The sequence below is a fragment of the Malania oleifera genome, chromosome 11, assembly GCF_029873635.1.
Source record: "Malania oleifera isolate guangnan ecotype guangnan chromosome 11, ASM2987363v1, whole genome shotgun sequence".
Taxonomy (NCBI): Eukaryota; Viridiplantae; Streptophyta; class Magnoliopsida; order Santalales; family Ximeniaceae; genus Malania; species Malania oleifera.
The window spans coordinates 55,085,406-55,108,817 of record NC_080427.1 but is presented as its reverse complement, the minus strand read 5'-3'; the positions used below and the strand labels follow the sequence as shown (position 1 = coordinate 55,108,817).

General features: G+C 39.0%; 2 protein-coding genes across 4 annotated transcripts in view; one reads left to right on the top strand and one right to left on the bottom strand.

The window, feature by feature from the left end:
• LOC131168475 (peptide deformylase 1B, chloroplastic/mitochondrial) overlaps positions 1-10,176 on the top strand; it is an 89,307-nt gene extending 79,131 nt beyond the window's left edge. Inside the window, exons 6-7 of one of the 3 annotated variants that reach the window (XR_009140302.1) lie at positions 8,851-9,014; positions 9,772-10,176. Coding sequence is in view for 1 of the 3 variants with exons in the window: in XM_058127931.1 (XP_057983914.1) it covers positions 8,851-8,952 (102 nt within the window). In the remaining 2 variants the exon portion in view is untranslated. Of the gene's footprint in view, positions 1-8,850; positions 9,404-9,771 lie in introns of those variants that run through there. The other 2 variants (XR_009140303.1, XM_058127931.1) reach the window with 2 other exon arrangements.
• Positions 10,177-10,929: 753 nt separating this feature from the next.
• On the bottom strand, positions 10,930-14,436 carry LOC131167556 (polygalacturonase At1g48100-like). The gene is made up of 7 exons (XM_058126358.1): positions 14,170-14,436; positions 12,453-12,581; positions 12,111-12,296; positions 12,015-12,044; positions 11,682-11,889; positions 11,399-11,589; positions 10,930-11,307 (listed from the first exon to the last, which is right to left on the bottom strand). Exons 1-7 carry the CDS (start codon positions 14,434-14,436, stop codon positions 10,930-10,932), a joined length of 1,389 nt encoding a protein of 462 aa, XP_057982341.1.
• Positions 14,437-23,412: the final 8,976 nt, after the last annotated feature.

The following is a 23,412-nucleotide window of genomic DNA, read 5'->3' as shown; positions in this document are numbered from 1 at the left end:
CTGCAGCACAGAGCTAGGAAAAGAGGCCAGTGTCTCCAGATTTTCAGTCAGCGTCCAGCCGAGGGCTTTGGAGGAGGCAGGATAACAGAGGAGGAAGGAGACAGGGAGTGGGAGATCGGGCAGTACAGGGCAGACAGATGTCCCCTCTTTGTCTCATATGCTACAGGAGACACCCGGGAGAGTGTCGGGTCAGGGAAATTGTTTGTTACCGATGCTATCAGCCTGGGCATATGGCGAGAGATTACCAAGCACCGTCAGCTATCGCGCTTGTTTCTAGACCATACAAAGGAGGTCACCAGGCACCTCGAGATGGATAGTAGAGGAATACAGCCCCGACTTGAGTTTATGCGCTGACACCAGGAGATGCGGAGGCGGCTGGAGATGTCGTTACAAATATTGTTTCAATACTGTCATATAAAGCTACTGTTTTGTTTGATTCAGGGGCGACTCATTCTTTTATCGCCCGAGAATTTGTTAAGTTGTGTGGGTTATAACTCAGCAGTTAGATGTTAGTTTGTCAGTGACTATGCCGACAAGGGTTGTAGGGATATGTAAGAAGGTACTTAAGAACTGTTCAGTCTATATTTAGGGTAGATATTTTACCAGTTAATTTGGTGGTTTTAGAGATGCATGGGTTTGAGATGATTCTGGGGATGGAATGACTAACTGTCCACTATGCCAGTAATGACTGCTATAAGAGAGAGGTAGTGTTCAAACCTCTAGGAGGACATGAGTACAGATTCGTGGGGTAATGTGTGCACACCCCACCACAATTGTTATCCACAATTCAGATGAAGAGGTTGTTGCTGGAAGGCTGTCAAGGATATTTGACTTGTGTGAAGGAGAGATCAGAAGTTGGGTTGAGGGTAGTGGATATCCCGGTAGTGAGAGATTTTCCTGATATTTTTCTCAAGGAGTTGCCGGGACTACCTCTTGATCATGAGGGAGAGTTTGCTATTGAACTAATTCTGGGGATAGCGCCGATTTCTAAAGCTCCGTATAGAATGGCACTGGCAGAATTGAAAGAATTGAAGAAACAGTTGCAGGAACTGTTAGATAAGAGGTTTATTTAGCCCAGCGTGTCACCTGGGGAGCGTCGATTTTGTTTGTGAAAAAGAAGGATGGGTTGGTGAGAATGTGCATCGACTACAGAGAAATTAATAAAGTGACTATCAAAAATAAGTACCCGCTCCCTCGCATTGATGATTTGTTTGATCAGTTACAGGGGACAGATTTTCTCGAAGATAGATTTGCGATCTGGTTACCATCAGGTGAAGGTCAGGGTGGAAGATGTTTCGAAGACAGCATTCAGAACTCAGTATGACCATTATGAATTTTTGGTTATGCCGTTTGGGTTGACAAATGTTCCTGCAGTGTTTATGGACCTGATGAGCAAGGTCTTCCACCAGTATTTGGACTAGTTTGTGTTGGTATTCATTGACGACATACTAGTGTATTCAAAGAACCCAGAGGACCACGAGGAACATCTGAGGATAGTGTTTCAGGTGCTAAGGGAAAGAAGACTGTATGCGAAATTCAAGAAGTGTGAGTTTTGGCTGAAGCAATTACCTTCCTTGGACATGTGGTATCCAGGGGTGGTATTTCGGTGGATCTGAGCAAGATCGAGGCGGTAGTAGACTGGGTACGATCGAAGAATGTGCAAGAAATCAGAAGTTTCCTAGGATTGACTGGGTACTATTGCAGATTTGTCGAGGGTTTTTCTAAATTGTCGGGTCCGTTGACTAGATTGATCAGGAAAGTTGTGAAATTTAAGTGGACCGACAAATGTGAGCGGAACTTTTAAGAATTAAAGCAACGACTTATCACTGCACCAGTGTTGACGATTCCTTCAAGAGAAGAGGGTTTCGTGATTTACAGTGATGCGTCACATAAAGGGCTTGGATGCGTTCTGATGCAGCAAGGGAGAGTTGTAGTATATGCTTCTCGACATTTGAAAGAATATGAGAAGAATTACCCTACCCATGATTTGGAGTTAGCAGCGGTGGTCTACGCGCTAAAAATTTGGAGACATTATCTATATGGAGGTAGGTGTGAGATTTTTACTGATCATAAGAGCCTGAAATATTTTTTCACACAAAAAGAATTAAACATGAGGCAGAGGAGATGATTGAAGCTGATAAAAGATTATGACTGCACCATGCGTTACCATCCGGGAAAAGCTAATGTGGTGGTTGATGCTTTGAGCTGGAAGTTAGTAGGTCATCTGTATCTGCAGTGGTGATGCACCATCCGATCTAGATGGATTTAGAAAGGCTCTGTGTGGAACTTGTAGAGGGCGATCATCAGACATTTATTGCCAATCTGGTATTATGGTCGACCCTAGAGGAAAGAATTAAAGCAGCTCAGAGATGCAGAGTTAGTTGAGCTTATAGATCAAGTATAGAATGGTCAAAAGGCAGAGGCTTTGAGGTTTCGTACCCGGTTGTGTGTGCCTGTTGATGCCGAGATTAAAAGGATCATCCTAGAGGAAGCGCATCGATCCTTGTATACTGTACATCCTGGTAGCACTAAAATGTATAGAGATCTTCGGGAATCTTTTTAGTGGAGCAATATAAAAAAAGAGATCGCCGAGTTTGTAGAGCAGTGTTTGACATGCCAACAAGTGAAAGCTGAGCATCAGAGACCGGCGGGATCACTTCATCCACTCCACATTCTCGAGTGGAAGTGGGAGTACATATCAATGGATTTTGTCACAGGATTACTGTTGGCATTACATGGACAAAACACTATTTGGGAATTCGTAGATCGATTGACAAAGACTGCCCATTTCCTCCCTATCAAAGCTAACTACTCCATGAGTAGACTGGCAGAGTTGTATATACAGGAGATAGTTAGATTGCATGGCGTGCTAGTATCCATTGGTTCACATCTCGTTTCTGAAAGAGTTTACAAGGAGCCATGGGTTCTTAGTTGTCATTCAGCACAACATTTCATCCTCAGACAGATGGGCAGACGGAGAGAACGATACAGATTCTGGAGGATGTGCTACGAGTGTGTGTGCTGGACTTCGGAGGCAGTTAGATACAGTTCATGCCACTGGTCGAGTTTGCTTATAATAACAGTTATCAGACCAACATTGGGATGACACCATATGAGGCGTTATATGGTAGGAGGTGCCGATCCCTATTGTATTGGGAAGAGATTGGGGAAAGACAAATTTTAGGGCCAGAGTTGATACAACAGATTCAAGATAAAGTAAGTCTAATCAGTGACAGGATTAGAACAGCATAGAGCTGGCAGAAGAGCTATGCAGATACTCACCGATGAGAGTTAAGAGTTTGACGCTGAAGATCATGTCTTTCTGAAAGTGGCACCAATGAAAGGGGTTATGAGATTTGGGAGGAAGGATAAGCTGAGCCCTAGGTATATTGGACCATTCGAGATTCTTGAAAGAGTGAGTTCAGTTGCCTACATGTTGGCGTTACCACTGGTCTTGTCTAGAATCCATGACATATTTCATGTTTCCATATTGAGGAAATACGTCCCAGATCCCTCCCATGTGATTAGTTATGAGGCATTGGAGCTTGGTGATGCCTTATCTTACGAAGAAAAGCCAGTGCGGATTTTAGACTGGAAGGAACAAGAGCTGCGTACAAAGAGAATTCCATTGGTAAAAGTGCTATGGCGCAACCATGCAGTTGAGGAAGTTTCGTGAGAATTAGAGGAACAGATGCGCCATAGATACCCGAACTTGTTTAGTGGGACCCAGGGTTGAACTGGGAAAAAGAAAAGTGAATAACAAGGTATGTATTTTGATTTGTATAGTGTAGTGTAGGATAGATAGTGTATTTGATTTTAGGATAAGAATGGTTTTGGGGAGAATTTTCTTTGAATGGTTGTAATCTTCCAGAACTCTCCTTTGTAACCATGGTATTCCTCCTCAATAAGTGAGGGTAATTAATAAAATGGTGGTGTTTCTCCTTAGGAATGGAAATGTGATAGATGACAAATTTCGAGAACGAAATTTTATAAGGAGGGGAGAATGTAGAGACCCGGAAAATATAATATTGAGAATAAATAAGAAAATGATGGAAAATGGGTTGGTGACGATAAAATCGGTGACGATTTTCTGGAGCATTAAGAAAACTGTTGATGGTTATATGGTTTTACCGCAATCGGGTAAGTGGGTAAACTGTAAAAACTAAGCCGATTAAAGAGAAAACTGGCAACAGTTTTTTGAGAGCTAGAGAAAACGGCGACAGTTTTCTCTGTAGAGAGGATTTTAAAGGGGGTTGGGAGCTTCATTGTTTTAATTAAACAAATCCTACCTCTCTTTTTCTAAAACCTACGGCTCTCTCTCCCTTCTCTCTATGATTTCGCTCTGACCTTGGCCCCAATTGACGATTAGAAGATACCATGAGGTTCGTGGGAAGATTCTTTGCAACTTAATCGGAGTAGATTTTCAATTTGGAGTTTCGGGGCACCACTCCAAAACTGAGGTAAGGGTGTTAAATATTGGTTTTATTGTTAAATTGGAGTATTTGGGGCCTAAGGAATATTAAATGATAATATTCTGGAGGTTAAGTTGACTAATTTGGGGAAATGTGAATTTTAGGCTTTTGAACTGCGAATGCCGTGGAGCGTAGGATTTAGGATGTTAGTGGACCTCTCAGTAAGCCAACAAAGGGGAATAAATTATAGTAGTATTTTAGAAATTATTGGTTGAATAAATATGTGAAAATGGTGATATGATTTTTTAATTGTATATATTATGATATGAGTATCGCATAAAATTGTGTGGCATATGAGTCTTACTGAATTGTAATGTTTTGGGATTTGAAAGATATGAAATGATGAATTATGTTTTATTGAGAAATGTTGAAATATGTGAAATGAGATATATACTATTATGAGAATGGAATGTGTATCGAAAAGATGAGAAAGAAACAGAAAATGATGAGAATATTGAAATGTGATATATACCATTACGAGATGAGATATGAATATGAAAATGTGAATGTTGCAATGTAAATACTGCAACGTGAATGTTGAAATGTGAATACTGGAATATGAATATGAGAATGTGAATATTGCAATGTGAATATTGCAACGTGAATGTTGAAATGTGAATACTGAGATGTGAATATAAAAATGTGAATATTGCAATGTGAATATTGCAATGTGAATGTTGAAATGCGAATACTGGAATTGTGAATATGGAAATGTGAATATTGCAATGAGAATACTGCAATGTGAATACTGAAACGTGAATGATGAAATGTGGAAATGAGAACCCTGATGGATGGATTGTGATAGAAAGCACGGTACTAATGCTAGCGAATGAATACTGAAATGTGAATGTTGAAATGTAGAAATGAGAACCCTGATGGATGGATTGTGATAGAAAGCACGGCACCAATGCTAGCGGATGATAAGTGCAACCACACGGTCTCGTGGAGAGTGGTGTGTAGTCAAATGAGCCAGTGAGAAGGGTAGTCATATTGTTTATTTTGATCCAACTGGGTAGACCAACCGTGGTTTAGATCCAGCCTTCGAGCCGCACAACCTTGACCATGGGGAGAAGCATGACGTGGAGAATATCCTTAGGGCAGCCATGAGTTACAGACACGCATGTATTGGTTGCCGAGGACACTCATGTGCTAGATGATGAAATGAAAATGAGAAAAGAAAGATTGTGCATTTAATAACATAAATAAATAAGGCGAAATAAAACTCTTCGCCTGAGGGCTTACTGAGTAAGGTGAGTGCCCTGATAAATATCAGTTGTAACCTTACCCAAGTTAATCGGGCAGGGTTACAAACGATATCAGAGTAGAGGGGAGCTACATGTATGGGCGTGTAATCTCCCCTATACTCGGGAACTTTTGCTGATAAATATGGGTTGCATGTGAATGAGTTGAAAATTTGAATTAAAGCTTATAAAAACTTGTGTTTTATATCTGTATGATTATGAGTATAAATGGTATATTTTTCTTAGATTGTATTATCACTGAAATGAGAATATTATGATATGAAGAAACTCTTATTGCCACACACTGTAAATAATTTATTTCGTCTTACTGAGATGTGTCTCACCCAAATATCTAATATTTTAGGAAATTATGACAGACCAAGAGATAGAGCTTCGAGATAGAGGGGAGCCTACACCCTGATAGACAGGGTGAGTGTTTGAGCTAGGGATGTATGTTACCCCTAGGGTGTTTTGTTGTTTTGGAAATGGGTTGACCTATATATATAAATGGATGTATATTACTTTGGGTATTTTTATGCTGGATGGTTTTTAATTATTGACTTCCGTTGTTAAGGCTGTTTATATAATTTTGACTGTTTACCCAATACCCGTTTCGAGTTGGGTATTGTTTGAATGGTATCAATGTTTTTGACGTGGCTGATGTTTGATTATTGAGTATTATTTATAAAAAAAAAAATGATATGAAAATCGGGGCGTCACAGATTGAGCGGGATCGGTTGTGGCCTATTAGGTCTTCCCTGGTGAGTTTTGGGGGAGAATCGGTGCAGATGGTGGGAATGATAACATTGTTGATGATTGCTGGAATGAAATCTAGTTGTGACTAAGATGATGGCCCTTTTTTTATAGAGGGTGAAATAATACTGGGCAGAACTAGCCCAATGTTATAAACTCCATCATGTCTACCTGCCACCTTCTGGTGAATTTTCCTACCAGCCAGGGGTTGGGCAGGTTGGATGAGATCTAGGAGTATCCTGTCAGTGCTTGATGGCTGCTCTGAAAGGGAAGTGACAATTGAGGAGGCTTTGGTAGTGGAAGATTTGGATGTGAGAGATGACCTGATGGCCCAGAAGGGTTTGCTAGTGGAATAGTTGGAGTATGTTGACTTGTGAGAGGATGAGCCTTAAAAGATTCAGCTGGGGAAGGAAATGCAGGTGTCTTGAAGTTTTTTGCTTATTCACATGGAAGCTTCCAGAAAACTGTCATTCATTCGCATAGACAGATGCTGAAATCCCTGGGATTGATCTCCATGCAACTACTCACTGGATTAATTTGATCTCATCTATAAACGAGTGCAGTAAAAGAAGAGAAGTTTCGTGCCAGATAGGGTGGAGGCTATTAATGTGGAGGTAAACTTGTTGGAGTTGGGGATCTAGAAAGTTAGCTAATGTAGTGTTGATGAAAAAGGTAAATAGAAAATGACAAACATGCATATATTCTATTGACTTGACTGGGTCTTCCCAAAAGGCAACTTCCCCTGCCTCCGAATTGATTGACTTGTCTGCTACACAAGGTCATGAGTTGCTCAGCTTCGTGGATGCATTCTCAGGCTATAAACAAATGAGAATGCACCCTTATAATGAAGAGAATATGGCACTTATAACAGAAAGAGGGTTCTATTGCTACAGGATGTTGCCTTTTGGACCCACCTGTCAAAGGCTAGTCAATAAGATGTTCAGGAACCAGATTGGCAGGACCGTAGAAGCATATGTGGATGACTTGGCAGCGAAGAGCAAATAGTTGATGTAGCATGTAGCTAACCTGAAATAAATATTTGATGTGCTGAGAAAATGCACTTTTGGGGTGTCTTCTCAGAGGTTCCTGAGGTTTATGGTGACAAGCAAGGGGCAAGAAGCAAACCTGGAGATTTGTATACTATTGGATGCGAGGTCACCCCAAACAAAGAAGGAAGTGCGATAGCCTGACATGGAGAGTTGGCATATGTAATGCATTAGTTTAGCTGAGTTTTGCTGTGTGAAGAGATCCAGGAGCAGGCAACTTGTTCTGAAACGTGTGGCAATTATGATGTATAGTTTAGAAAAAACACAGAGATAAAGTAACAAAAACATGCGGATTTAATGTGGTTTGACATTATGCCTACATCCACAGGAGCGAGCGGCAGCCGAATTTCACTATATCAAAGTAGGGTTACATCATATATATTTATACTAAATCTAGCCATATAGAGGTATTAGAAAATTTCTCAAATACCCCTGTACCATACCGTGGGGCGTTACCTCGCACTCCCATCCCATTAATCGCCCCAGCCAATAAAACAATAAATTATAAGCCCAAAAGTGTTTTCTCTGTACACGTGTTTCACTCGATATGAGTCGCATACTACAACACAACCTTTACTATAATGGTACTTAACAATATGCAGCAGGGGTCATCTAATGGCAACAAGTAGAGACAAGGTTGCCCATGTATGAAATAGTATCATTTCCCGACTATATATTTTTATGGTGTTTAATATCCAGTTGCCTTTCTCATTAATTTGAAATGGCCAAAGAAGCTATTCATGTTCTGGAGAAATATAAGTATTTTGGCTTGCTGTAGGATCTAGCTATACTCTTTTTCAGGTATAATTCCTTCAAAAATATAAGGCTATAGTGTTATTGAGGAACTAAGAATATAGGCATGGATGAGGTCCGAAAACTAATTTTTGTTACTTTCTTTATATTTGTTGTTGGATATCTTGTTTTTTAGCTTGCCTTCCCTTTATTCCTTAACCCAAGAAAAAGAAGGCAATTAAAAAAAAAACCAATACAAATGTATATGTCTTGGTGGGAACAGTTCCCTTTGTACAAACTTTAAAAATTTGTATCCCAGTTGGTGCCAAAGCACTGCAATTTTGTTCTTTTGTCTTAGTTGGAGGCTTGAAACTTGTGATCCGATCTTGCTAGGCCAGCTAAGGGCATTTCACTGCCATTACCATTTGATCATATCATCCTATCTTGGGGAAGAGTTGCTGTAATCTAGAAAAAGATGTTACTCTAGCCCCACTCGTATTAGGTTTACAGTGTTGAATGTCACATTTAATAACTAGACATTCCCCACACTTGCATGTATAATCAAAGATATATTAGGTTGGTTATTGGTGATTATGCTGTTGACAGGTCTTGGAAAATAAGTACGAGCATAAAACTGGATTTCCAAGCCCTGAGAGGATAGAAACCCGCAAAAGAAGGAAGGTGGCTGCTGGTTTTGGAAAATCATGAATATAGTTAGCTGACACTGCTGGAGTATCCACATACTGATAGCAGACGTGATTGGAACTCAGGTTTTGTATACACAGTTAAAATGACGATTCATTTCTTGTTTAATTTTGTTCATTTGGACTGATTATGTATTGTACATATTATGGCTAGGTATGTTTTGTCTCATGCTTAACATATTAAGCTCAGATTGAGCAGAAGAACTATGTATTGTATCTGGTCCGTTAATGATACTAGAAATTTTTTTCATATTACAGAAAATTTTTTCATGTCTTCTGGGATGAACTGTGAAGTGGGTGGGTTTTAGCAATAATTTTATGAGCAGAGGCAGTGTCAGTCACTACAATACTTGAGTGCTAATTCTGAATTTTGAATGTTCAAAAAGCTTGCGAAAATGTAATATCTGTAAATTCGTATAATTGAATGAAATCCTGGACAGGCTTTCAGTTGTCAAGTGTTCTATTTTGTGCCTCAAATTATTACAAAAAACTACCATATTGTCTTCTAGTTTTCCTGTATTATATTGGGGATTCAGGAGATTGGTAGCAAGCAACTAAGCCTAGAATGATGTGATAGATACTACAGCCCTTTCTGATGGTGGAGCCACTTATGCATAAGGCAATTGTTCTTATTAGAAAATGCAATTTACCACCTGACAGTTAACAGAAAACATGCAAAAATTGACATTCAAGATGTCTTCTCAAATTATCTTACTTGAAGCCCCCTCTGGTATTTGGGATGGAACTTGTACACCTGGCCAAAAGGCGCCAGTATACATTATTGTATGCTCTCCCAATTATCTGATTTTTCCAATTGTGGCAGATCCCTGCGGCTCACGTGGATGCCAGGAACATGATCATTGGACGTAATGGTGGAAAAATGGACAATGTTGAAGAATGACTTGTTGAATGGAACATGGGGCTAATTTCTACCGCCGTTGTAAAATTTTTATAAGTCTTGGGCCATTTGATGCAAACAGGTTCTAGTGTTTAGAGAAGTAGCTACGAGAAAACATATTTGAGGTTTGGATTTATTTGCCACTCACCAGCTATGAAGATCCTGTTTTGGTGGGACTAGCCATTGTATGCCATAGATCGATACGTGCTTTCGTCTGTTGATTAACTCGTTGTACTTATAACAGGAAATGTTACCATTCTATATTTCCTAACCTGGTTGGCTTGAAAACTGCAACTTCGTGGAAGAGAATTGTCACTTGCATAGATCTTCTGGTATAAAGAAACATCCCTGTTCTTGGGGTTTTTCATCTTTGCAACCTACCTCACTAGTGCGTGCAAAGAAAAATGTCGTCTTTTCTTCGAGTCTGCTTTTATTCTATTTTCTCCCCTTCTTGATCCTCTCGACTATGATAGCAAATCCCTGAAAAAAAGGTTGGAGATTTATCTGCAATGGATGGTTAATTTTATAGGCAAATCAGAAAATGGTTTTATTTGAATTAGAATTTCTTGTTTGGCTGAGGAAGTTAATACCAGGAAAAACTACACTGCTTTGTTCAAGTAGGGGTATTATAGAGCGCAGTTTGCTTTTGTTGGCTGTTTGTACTTGTCTTTATGCCCAATGAACTCATTTATTCACACAAAACAAAAGATTTCTCATAATCTGAGTGCATATGCAGCTAGCCGCATGGAAAACAATCGTGTTTTATTCTCATTGTATATCAATAGGAATCATTGCAACGGATTTCCTCAGATGACTAAAATTCAATTCCCAGAGACAGCAGATTCAATTTATTCATCACCCATTACATTGATGTGTGCTCCCACAATGTCGCAAGCAGTTAGTTCAAGCAGCGGAGGATTAATTGCTGGCTTGCTGCCCATCCAATTTATTCGTGTCTATCTATATATATATAAAAGCACATGATTATATATATATATATATATATATATATATATATATATATATTTATTTATTTATTTATGCATGTGTATATATATTTTACGTATGCAGCTGGGTGGATGATCAGCAGGCGTCGCGAGCCTCAACTGGTCTGCTGAATTTGTCGGGCTTTAAACAGCTAAGGCTAGTGCCAGTACCATAGGCTTGCCAGCAGAATGCAGCTTTTGGTTGGGTGTTTTGGAGGGGAGTGAGTCGTATGTTGTTGAGGGTAATCCCTGTGCATGGCGAGGTGTCGCTACAGGCAAATGACATGGGTCGATCCGTGTATGTCCCTGTTATGTTGTCAAACACAATGTCTGAAACAATCACGGCCGCCGTTTGGTTTCCGCACGTGTTAGATTGCTCGTTGTTACAGTAGTATTGATCAATATCTATCGCCGTGTTCACCGCAGCCATTTGAATGTTTGTAAATTTCACCAATCTTACGCTGCCAGAGCCTCCCTGCAGTTCATCATTTCGTAACAATTAAGGAGGAGCCAGACTATTTATGATGGCGCCTGAGGATGGAGATTGATTTGGTTGCCTTGCTTACCTGCCATGTCTTAAGTCGAACACCAGTCAAGGTGTCGTGTATGTAACAATTTTGGACGGTGACATTGGAGACGCATGCTTTACTTTTGTCTTCCCCTAGCCCTCCGATGCTGATTCCATGTCCAGGTCCACAATTAATGTTGTCTATGACCACATTAGAACTCCCGGTTTGTATCGAAACACAGTCATCTCCTGCGTTATGTATATAACATCGTTCATATCTCAGAGAGAGAGAGAGAGAGAGAGAGAGAGAGAGAGGGAGAGGAGAGGACAAGGTTACCTACCACAAGCAATCTTCGAGCTACTAAGGGTCACACCCTGGGTATTCTGAATGTGGATCCCATCAGTATTAGGGCTGTCACCAGGGGATGTAATAGTGATATCATGGACATTAACACCGTTGCAATTATCAAACTTGAGGTGCATCTTGGGGCTATTCTGAATTGTGATGCTGTCGACTTCCACGTTCTGAGAGTCTGCTATCCTTAGTGCCTGCATGCATGCGGTTGCGCATCTTTTAATCCGAACAAATAAAAAGTCCCTTAACTAGCTATTTCCCTGATATAACGACATATCAAACTCTAGCTCTTTGTATATGGGTGATTAGAGGTACCTACCGTCGGTATTGTGGTTGGCATTGAAGCGAGCTTTCTTTGCGGGATTTTCGAATCGAATTCAAAGGTCCTAGGGGAGACGACGTCGTCGGCATCTACTGATGATTCATCCGTAGACGAGACCGAGACCGAGACCGAGACCGGCTTCCACCATACTGCACCTTTTCCATCAATCAGGCCTTTACCGGTCACTGTAATGCCCTGGATATTGCTGAAATCCAACCACTGCAGGAGACCTGATCCCCAGGCTTCAGCATTCGTAGGAGCTATGATTTTCCCCTCCACCTACACGCGCAGGCACGTACAGGAACGGCATGCAATTAAATCACCATCATTGAAAATATACATATTATATACTTTTTCAATTTCACTTTAAATATTCGGTTAATTCAATGATGACGGTGATGATTTGAGTAATTAATTAATTAATTAAATCATTACCAGAACCGTAATCCTGGATAAGCAAGGGCCGGAGAAAGTGACCGGACCAACAAGACAGGTGGCCCCGATCGGCACCACCATTGTGGATCCCTGTGCTTTACAGGCTGCCTCCCATGTTGTCCAGAATGCCTGCATTCCAGAATGTCATAAAAAAAAAAAACAAAAAAATTTTGTCAGTTTTTCGTCTTCAAAACGTATGCGTATAAGACAATTGCTTGCTTGCTTGCGGTAGTGTTGGTTAGTAACATTTACAATTGGTTTGTAGCATGGATCAATGTGGCTCGTTGCTCTTCACCAATGCATATATAATGCTAGAAATGCTCAGAGAGGGAAGGGTCGATGCTCGCTGTATTAGGTCAATTTGACCAACTCGATGTTGTATGAGATAAACATCAAAACATAACAAAGGAGTGTGGTGAAGACGAGTCCCAGTACAATATAAATAAAAGATCTAATGTTAAATCTATCAAATTTGCTATTTTAGGATTTGCTCTCTCGTCAATGCAATCTTTAATTAAAATAGTAAAAAATATTATTAATTTTCATGCTTAGAAGGTAGTTTTCTTGTAAAGATGAAAAAAAAAAAAAAAAAATCTTTTACTTGAATTAAAAAATTAATTTAGATGGAACGAGACATGTGAACATATAAAATGAGTGTGTGAATGCACGTGCATGCGCATGTTTGTGTTGAATATTTTTACTATATAAATCAATACTTTATCAAAATTATTGTCTTTATTTTTCATGTGGACATATAGATTCGTGTTTTGAAAATAATTAGACTTAGCTAGTATTATTTAAAAAAAAAAAACTGAGGAAAAGTTGTGCATTTGTCATGTTGGAGAATGGAAAGAGAATAAAGGTCAATGAGAGAGGTCCAAAATCACACACATTCTAATTACAACATGACATGTGATGCTAATGAAAAAAGGCTGAAAAAGGTGACATGACTAATATGTACAAGTTTAAAAGAGAATTAACAAAAAATGTGAATTCAAATTAAATAGTATAATATGATGCTAGTAGGACATGAGGAAACAATGCTTATAAAGTTTTTTCTTCATATTTGTAGTATTTTTATAATTTTTTTCCCTTCATCTTTGATATAATATCTTCATTGGCTATACAACTCTTTAACTTGCTAGCTTCACCTTTGCAGCAATCATCACTAGTGACAATCTATAAATGCCCATCTGGTAACTTTAATGTTAGGTGCTAGGAGATTTATCTTGATAACTTGAAGTTTAAATTTTCAATTTAGATATTTTTTTATACAAAATTATATATATATATATATATATTATAATTTACATTAATTCAAATTTAAAATTCAAAATATGTACATAGTTCTAACCCGATCTATAAAATATTACATACATAGAACTTAAAATTCACAAGTCAAAATATGTCTTACTAGTTTTTCAACTTTAGACTCTTTAAAATTGAAACCTACTAATAAAGCACACGACGGTTACTTACTTTTATCATGATTTGAAATACTAGCATAACCCTCTATGATTATAGGTTCCTTAGGTGCAGTGGGGCCGTTACTCCCGGGCTCTAGACTGTAACTAACTCTCTCTTAATAAAATATTATTTATATATATAAATGCCTGAAGTTAAACAAATTAATATTTTAAATAATTAAAGAGCAGCAATACTTGAAAATGAAGCAGGTAAATTCATGTAGTAGAAAGTAATGGGAAGGATAAGTTACCTTGGTGTCATCGGTCACTCCGTCACCCTTAGCTCCATAGCTTAGCACACTAAAGGTGCCGGAGTTGGCGCCACCCGTCGCTAAAGGAGTCACCGTGGCTTTTGACGACGACACCACTCTGGGAAGTGGGTTCCGATTGCCATCTCTGGCGCCGCACACACCAGCAATTCCCAAACACCAGAGGACAGCCAAGGTTGCCAATGGACTACCCATGAGTAATGTACTGAGGCCTTTCTGCCCTAACCCACCACTGCTCATCCTCTTCATCTTTTGCTACACTACAGCTTGTGAAACCTAATATATGTGAGAGCTGAGTAATTCCTTGCATGGAAAAAAATGGAGGAGATGGATGAGTTTATATAGGAATAAGCAGCTCCCTGCTCATGCCACTGTGCAGCGCATATATTAGCATATTTCCCTATACTTTAACCTATAGCTATAGGGTTGACCAACAAATTAGAATGGAGCATGCATATCTAATATACACACACATACGTGGTTTCTTCAAATTGCCTTTTGTCATTCAAAAAATACAATCTTATGGCTTAATTGGGTTTAGACTGTTTAGTACTCAAATCGTAGGGTAAAGATGGGTCATGAAAATCCCAAGGTCTTAGGTTTAATTCGATGCTCCATTTATAATTTGCCTTGTAAATTATCAGGATTGAGTTAATGGACGGGCGACAATGATTTCACTCTCTGATTTGGCGCTGTCCAGGCGAATCCGAAGGAGTAGGAGTTTCGAGCCATTAAAAAAGAAAAAAAAAAACACCTTTTGTATTATTCTTTTTTTTTTTCCTTGGATTTCTGTGATCTCTTTTCTTCTTTTTAATAATCCGTTGGCAATGTTTAGTTATGATTATCGTTAACCACCAAAGATAAGATTTATTTTTCTCTCTGTTTGCTTTCTTTCTTCATTTTCCATGAAGTACGTTGGTTTGTCTCACTTTAGTCGAGGCAAATACCGGCAAGTGAAAATGGTTCCTTTCATCCTTTGTCAAAAGGAACGTGCATGTGGTAATTCAACCTTGTCTCAAGTACTATTTTTTTTTTAATGGAAAAAGGTAGTTCGTTAAAATGGGAAGAAGAAATTAATCCGTGAATTCTCTGATGTTCTATCATTTACGTGTTCTGCTCAGATTTGAATAAATATTTAGGCATAAGGATTTGATCATGCATCCTGGCCTTTGGATATATATATTCTCTGTCCTCTCCCTAGTACTCTCCTGTTTTTTCTCCTTTGGAATTTCTTTTACAAAAATTATCAATTAAGTATGGATTGACTTTGTGCTATACAATGCGCACGTCAATGTTCTCTGGAAAGAAAATTTGCACAGCTTTTCTATTTATCTAATGTGGAAGTTTGAAACTGCCAAACATAAGCATATGACTTCCTACTTTGCTCAGAGTTCAGTTAGTTTTTTTTTTTTTTTGTTTTCCTTCAAGAAAAGATATTGATGTTGGGCTGATATTGACGGCCCAAAAAATACATCACACTTACATATTTAGTTTTCACTTTTTAAATGACTAATTTGCCCTTTGATTTTCAAAAGGAGGGAGGGCAAATTTGTCATTTCATTATGAAAACAAGGGTAAAGTTATTATTTAATGCATAAAAATTTTTTGGAGTTCAAGTGGAACGCCAATAACATTTCTTTTTTAAAAATTAGAGTTTAAATTCCATAGCGGCCATCCCAATGGTCGGAACTTTAGACTTTCAATGTTGGAGGTCTTTAGTTTACATGTTCAAACTTCAAATGAGTAGAAAGGGGTATAAAATGGAAGATGAATTATTTCTTATTATGTAAGGTCTAATAAGACCCTCTAATTTATTTATTTTTTAATAAAAAAAATAGAGTTTTATGACCCAAACACATGATTTTGGTTATTGATTTAGAGTTGTGGTTGGTTAACCTGGATGCAACTGTGTGGTTGTCACAACGATGGTTTTAGTATGTCTTTATGGCATTGTGATTAGTTAGGATAGTTCTGATGGTGGTGTTCTTGAACTTAAGATGTATAATCATTAAATCCTTGGTGGTTACTCATATGTGATTGAGTATACTTCGAAAACATGACTTTTGGGGGAATACCAGGTGAGCGGTGTGATAACCCATGGATGAAAGACTTAGAAGACTAGATGTTACTACCCATATCAATAAGGTGTACCTTTCTTTTCGGGAGCCTTCCCATAAGTACTCCATAGTTAAGCGTGCTTGGCTTGGAGCAATCTTGGGATGGGTGACCTCCTGGGAAGTTTTCTCAGGAAGTGTGAGAGTGAGGACAAAACATACTAAAAAGGACACGTGTTAGTTTGTGGGGCCAATCATTAGTTTGATAAGGTCCGCCCCTCTATTGTTTGGTCCAGGTGGAGGAGGAGAGACGCAGTGCTCCCTGATAGACCCAGGTTGGGGCGTTACAAATGGTATCAAAGCCAACACCCAGTCGGAAGTGTGATGAGATTCACATTACCTGGGTTTGGAAATGTGGGTTCGCAATGAGGACATTGCGTTCTATAAGTGGGGGAAAATGTGATATCCCATCGGAAGTGTGATGAGATTCACATTACCTGGGTTTGAAAATGTGGGTTCGCAATGAGGACATTGCGTTCTATAAGTGGGGGAAAATGTGATATCCCATGGATGAAAGACTTAAAAGATTAGATGTTACTACCCATATCAATAAGGTGCACCTTTCTTTTCGAGAGCCTTCCCATAAGAACTCCATAGTTAAGCGTGCTTGACTTGGAGCAATCTTGGGATGCGTGACCTCTTGAGAAGTTTTCTCAGGAAGTGTGTGAGTGAGGACAAAACATACTGAAAAGGACACGTGTTGGTTTGTGGGGCCAGTCATTAGTCTGATAAGGCCCGCCCCTCTATTGTCTGGTCTAGGTGGAGGAAGAGAGACGCAGTGCTCCCTGACAGACCCAGGTTGGGGCATTACAAGCAGTCCACCTCCCTTTGTATCTTGATCGGTAGTAAGTGAGCACCCTAAGGAGTGCATAGGAGTGGACTTTTGACATTCTCAAGGGGTGTTATGGGTTTCCGTATGGGATTGGGAACCCAACAGTTGTTCCATTTGATAATGAGATCCCATAGGTACTCTTGGCTCAAAGCTTTAGGTAAACATCCTTTTTAGCCATAAGCTACTGGGTGGTATCATCAAAGATCTTGATTGTGCTGAGGGGATGAGAGTTACCTTTAATACTGGTAGAAGGTGAGTTATTTTCCCTACTATTTGACTTTGAATTCATTAGTGATCACCTTAGTTGGCTCCATAGCAGTCAAACTGTAAGACTTGACAATTGGATTAGGCACTTGAGTGTTTCTTTAGATAAAGATGAGCATAGCCGGATTGGGCTTAGTGTAGTCTTGCCACCACATGGGCATGACTCTTGACACTTTGGGAGGATATTAGTTAGAATAATCGCTCGTTATGAAAATCTCCCGTTTGGTTACAAAAGATGGAGGGAGGGTAAAGCATTGGGAAGGATATATATATATATGAATCGAATTCATAACTCAGAGATAACAAAAATCTATCTGTACACAGTAGCATTTGCATCGATCAAATAACTCTAATTTCTTTTAACAAACACAACCAAACACGATATAAATATAAATATATATTATATTGGCTTCATGCAAGTCCCTTCCTCGTCTTCCTCTGTGTGCTCCTTAATTCTTCTGCAATAAATTCATTACGAATGTTGATTTTTGTATGATCTACGAATGTGATTGAATGGAATAAGAAGGGGAGAACTGCACATGCACGTGAAAGGTTCTAAAAGTCAAACTCAAGGATAAAAAAAAGTGACATCATAGCTTATCTAATGTGGTACGTAATGAGATAGCAACAAACTTGTGAAGAATGTAAATGTAGATTATCAATCATTAATTCTTTTCCATTTAAAAACCATATATTCAGCCCCATCCTAAGGAGTGACATGTGCTGCTTTTCCTGTTGAGAATTCCTTATGAGGACTACTATTTTTGATGTTGACGTATAATTTAGACCGGGTGTGCAACTCGTCGAATCGCATTAGAAAAAAAAAATTGAATTCTTTTCAGTTTTACATGAAAGAAAATCGAATCGAATCGATATTTTATTTGGAATCGAACCAAATTGATCATTTTGCTTTTGATTTTTCAAGATAAAAAATTAAATGGAACCAAATTATCCAATTTATTGGTTTAGAGAAAAAACCAAACCAATCAAATTATCTAGTTTGAAAACCGGACTATAAGGAGTGCTGCCTGTAAGAACTTCTTAACTGCCATGTGTTTCACACAATATAGATGTATCTTCCATATCAGTTGGTTTTTTTTTTTTTTTTTCCTTACATCTAGCATGAATCTTATAAGTTGTTTTGAGAGCAATAAAAGTCAACAAAATCTTTTATAGGCTTGCATACGCATACTAGTAGAGACCCAAACTGTACAGGAGACACTATTTTCGCATAGCCATTTACACCTTTCTTTGTACAATTTTTTTTTTTTTTTAAAAAGTAATCTGAGAACTCCAGCTACCATCGTCGCACTTTGGACACCATGGTGCGACACCAAACCCGAGGGGGCGAAAGCCGCTCGTCCATTGACGCACTGGTAATTCACTGGGGTAAACTCTCAAGGGAGAATTGAACTCGTGACCTTGAGATCACCAAAGTCACAAGTCACCCTTATCACTTAAGCCAATTCGACTGAGCTTTGTATACTTATTTTAAATATTAAAATCTTGAATAGAACATAAAAAATTTTATGCCTCATTTTTTTTTTGTCATAAAATATTTATACTAAATAAAATTCAAATAACTCATTTTTAAATAAATAATTTAAAATATATTTTCATTACCATATCAACTAATTCATCTATAGTGTATACTTGTGTTATTGTGTTGTTAAAGATTAAACTTGACGGTGGCAGCTCCACCTTATGTTGAAATTATTAAGTTGCAGGCAACCTACTCCACTTACTAGCCCACGTCTGTTGAAGTTAATTCCCAACTACTGTTCTATCAATTGTTATAAATAGATGTGGGTGTGTGTGTGTGTAATGTAACATGTGGTCTAGAGAGGGACATTAACCAGTGAGAGTATATAGATTTTGTATTTTGAATTCTCCTCTGTAATTTTCAGATTTTTATTGAAATTGAAAGAGTTGTTTGTAATTGAGTGCAATTTCTCAGTGAGTTTAATCACAACCAGTGATTGAATGAGTCCCCTCCACCCATAAGTGGTAACAGAGCGCCTAGGATCATTGAAATTCGCCAAACAGAGGTGAATAGAGGAAATTCAAAATTTTTTATCAGATTCAAAGTTGCTTGAAATTCGAAATTGAGTATACCTTTTTGAAATTCACGTCGAGACGAGTCCAACGATGAAAACCGCATCTCAAATGGAGTCTGAGAGTCTCTACACGCGCTCACATGCTCTGACGGACGAAACAGCATCGTCCATATGTGCCTCACGCGTTGGCGAAAAAGCTTATCGACGACCTTAGGCTCCGCAGGCTCCGCACATGCCTTCACACATTGTCTTCACCTGACTGACGTGATTCGACCCGAAAACTCGTTCCGCAACCCAGCCTAGCAACTAACAACCTGGATCTAGACCCGCGAGCACGACCTGACCCGGCTGACCGACCCGCATCTAGTCGCCAACACACAGCACCCCCAGATTTCGCCATGTGGCATAACGGTAATCACTGACGTCGTTAATCTTCGTTAAGTCAGACCAACCCAGTTAAACTCGTCCAGAATTTTTTTTTAGCCAATTCAGAGATTTTTAAACCGGTTATTTGCAACCCAAAACTGATTCCTAAAGTTTTTTGACCTTCCAAACACACTTATGGCATCAGATTTGCCAAAATCTATCTCCAACATCTAGATTTGATACATATTAAATCCGATGGCGAACGATATTACACAAGCAATGATTCCAAAGTTGACACGGGAGAACTATCACAACTGGTCTATTCAAATAAGAGCCCTACTAGGTTCTCAGGATGTCATGGACATCGTTGAAGATGAGTACAGAGAAGCCCCATCAAAAGAAGATGAAGCATCTATGTCTGATGCTCAAAGAATGATCTTGCGAGCCAATCGAAAGAAGGATTGCAAGACAAAGTCCATAATCTACCATGGCCTTGATGAGGCCACGTTCAAAATCATTGCCTCGCCAAAACATCCAAAGAAGTTTAGGACTCTCTCCATCGAACACACAAAGGTGCAGACAAAGTGAAGAAGATTCATCTTCAAACATTGCGAGGTGATTTCGAATCCTTAAGAATGAAATCTACTGAATCTATTACTGATTACCATACACGAGTTATGGTAGTATCAAATCAATTGAGAAGCAATGGAGAGACCCTCAACGACGAGAGAATTTTTGAGAAAATTTTGCGATCTTTGGATATAAAATTTGATTATATAGTTGTGACCATGGAAGAAATAAAAGATCTAGAAACCATGTCTATAGAAGAACTTGTGGGCTCACTCCAAGCCTATGAGCAGAAAGTCAAAAGAAGGAGTGAAGATAAAGCGCTCGAGTAAGCCCTCCAAATGAAGTGGCCCCTCACTACAGATAGATACGACAAAGGGGGGACATCATTGCGAGGAAGAGGACAAAGCCAAGGATCTCGTGGAAGAAATTTTGGAAATTTTGAATTCAGAGAAGGCAGTAGAGGCAGAAGTGGTCCCACTAGAGAAGGACGCAATCAGTAGAACTATGTCCCATGAGGCAGAGGATAAGGAAGAAGAGGAGGATACAATAAGCGTCCGAACATAGACAAGAGAAACGTTCAATGCTACAATTGCCACAAGTACAGACACTACAGTAATGAGTGTAGAGGTAATCCCCAAATTCATGAAGTAATTGAAAATGCTAACTTTGTTGCAAAGGAGCAAGCCAAAGGAGAATCGTTGATACTGATGGCACACAATTCAACCCACTAGGACCAAAATGTTTGGTACCTTGACTCTGGAGTTAGCAATCACATGACTGGTAGAAAGAACCTATTTAATTAACTTGATGAGAAAGTTCAGGGAGAGATATCATTTGGTGATCTCTCTAAAGTCCTAGTTCGAGGAAGGGGAAATGTCCTAATCAAGAAGAAGGATGGAGACTATGCTTTTATCTCCAACATCTACCATGTGCCAGCCATGAAGACTAATATTCTTAGTCTTAGACAACTTGTGCAGAAAGGCTACCAAATTAGCCTTAAAGATAAGTAGATGGTGATAACAAAAACTCAAGGAAAGCTAGTTACTCGAGTACAAATGGTAAAGAATCGAATGTTTTCGTTCGCCATTCAACATGATACGCCAAAGTATTTTAGTGCTATCATCAAAGATTGGATATGGCATCTCAGGTACGGACATCTAAACTTTAAAAGTTTGAAAAAGTTGGGAAGCAAGAAGTTGGTGAAAGACTTACCCAACATCCACCACCCAAATGAGATATGTAAAAGCTGTGTTATGAGGAAACGACACATAAATAGCTTTGTAAAGCAAGCCGATTGGAGATCTACCATGTCACTCCAGCTAGTACACACAGACTGTGGTCCATTGAGGCTGTTTTCAAATGGACAGAACCGATACTTCCTCACCTCCATTGACGATTACAGTAGGAAGACTTGGGTCTACTTCCTAAAAAGGAAGTTAAAGGTGTTCGACATGTTCAAAGAGTTCAAAGCTCTTTTGAACGGTGTAGCTGAGAGTAAGAACTGCACAATCCTTAATATGGCTAGGAGCATGTTAAAGGATAAGAATATGACAAAAATTTTTTGGGCAAAAACATTGTCATGTGCAGTCTATCTACTCAACAGGTGTCCTACGAAGAGTCTTGATATAAAGACACTATATGAAGCCTGGAGTACTCACAAGCCCAGTATGAGTCATCTTAGAGTATTTGGCTCCATTGCCTATGCCAAGATCCCAGAGGCAAGAAAAACAAAGTTAGAAGATAAAGGAGAGAAATGTATCCTTGTTGGATATGGCGACAACACCATAGGATATCGACTCTACAATCCCATCAACGAGAAAGTCATTTACAGTCGGGATGTCATTTTTGAAGAAAATGAATCCTGAAAGTGGGACCAGGCTAAATCTTCCAAAGATGCGAAATTGACGCTTGAAGGAAAAGAACCCACACAGACAAGAGAAGTGGCTATCGAGTCACAAGTTCCCGAGTTGCAGACACCTCCACATGGTTCACCATAGATTAATAAATCTCCATCACTAATTAAGCTTGAAACCTCAGACACGAGGCCTAGAGGAGCTCGTAATCTAGTTGATCTGTATGAAACTATATAACCAATAGAAGAGTATTTACACTATATTGTCTATTGTTGACTAGCGACCTGGTTAGCTTTGAGGAGGCTAATGAATAAGACAAATGAAGAAAAATGATGAATGAGGAGATTCAATCCATCGAGAAGAACAAGACTTGGGAGTTGACAAATCTCTCGAAGGGCCGCAAAACTATTAGTGTGAAATGGGTTTACGAGGCTAAGAAGAACGCTCAAGGAGAAGTTTAGAGATACAAAGTAAGACTTGTCACCAAGGGCTACAAGTAGAAAGAAGGGATTAATTATGGAGAAATCTTTGCCCTGGTTGCCAAACTTGAAACCATCAGATTACTAATTTCACTATTAGCACAAAATGGATGGAAGATTTACCAGTTGGACGTGAAATCAACATTTCTGAACTGTTTTCTGAAAGAAGAGATCTATATTGATCAACCACATGGATATGTGAAGAAGGGAAAAGAAGATAGAGTGTACAAGATAAATAAAGCACTCTATGGTTTGAAGCAGACACCTTGTGCGTGGAACATGAGGATTGATGACTATTTCTAGAAGAATGGATTTGAGAAGTGTCCCTATGAGCATGCGCTTTACATGAAGATAAAAATAGATGGAAGCATGCTAATACCTGCCTATATGTTGATGATCTAATCTTTACTGGTAACAATCTAGAGATGTTTGTTGCTTTCAAGAAGAGCAGGGTCAAAGAATTCAAAATGACGGATATTGACCAGATGACTCATTTTCTTGGCATAGAAATCGTGCAAAACGATAAGGGAATCTTCATCACACAGAGCCACTATGCACAAGAAATATTGAAGAAATTTGGGATGGACAAATGCAATCTTGTGACAACTCTAGTTGAAACGGGATTGGAGTTGAGAAAGAATGAGCAAGGAGAGGTTGACCCCACATATTTTAAGAGTCTATTTGGAAGCT

Excerpts from the sequence above, each read along its gene's own strand:
- LOC131167556 (XM_058126358.1), bottom strand. The coding sequence starts at position 14,436 with ATGAAGAGGATGAGCAGTGGTGGGTTAGGGCAGAAAGGCCTCAGTACA. Across the intron at positions 12,582-14,169 it reads GAGTGACCGATGACACCAAG|GCATTCTGGACAACATGGGA; the intron begins GTAACTTATCCT and ends TCTGGAATGCAG. Across the intron at positions 12,297-12,452 it reads TATCCAGGATTACGGTTCTG|GTGGAGGGGAAAATCATAGC; the intron begins GTAATGATTTAA and ends CTGCGCGTGTAG.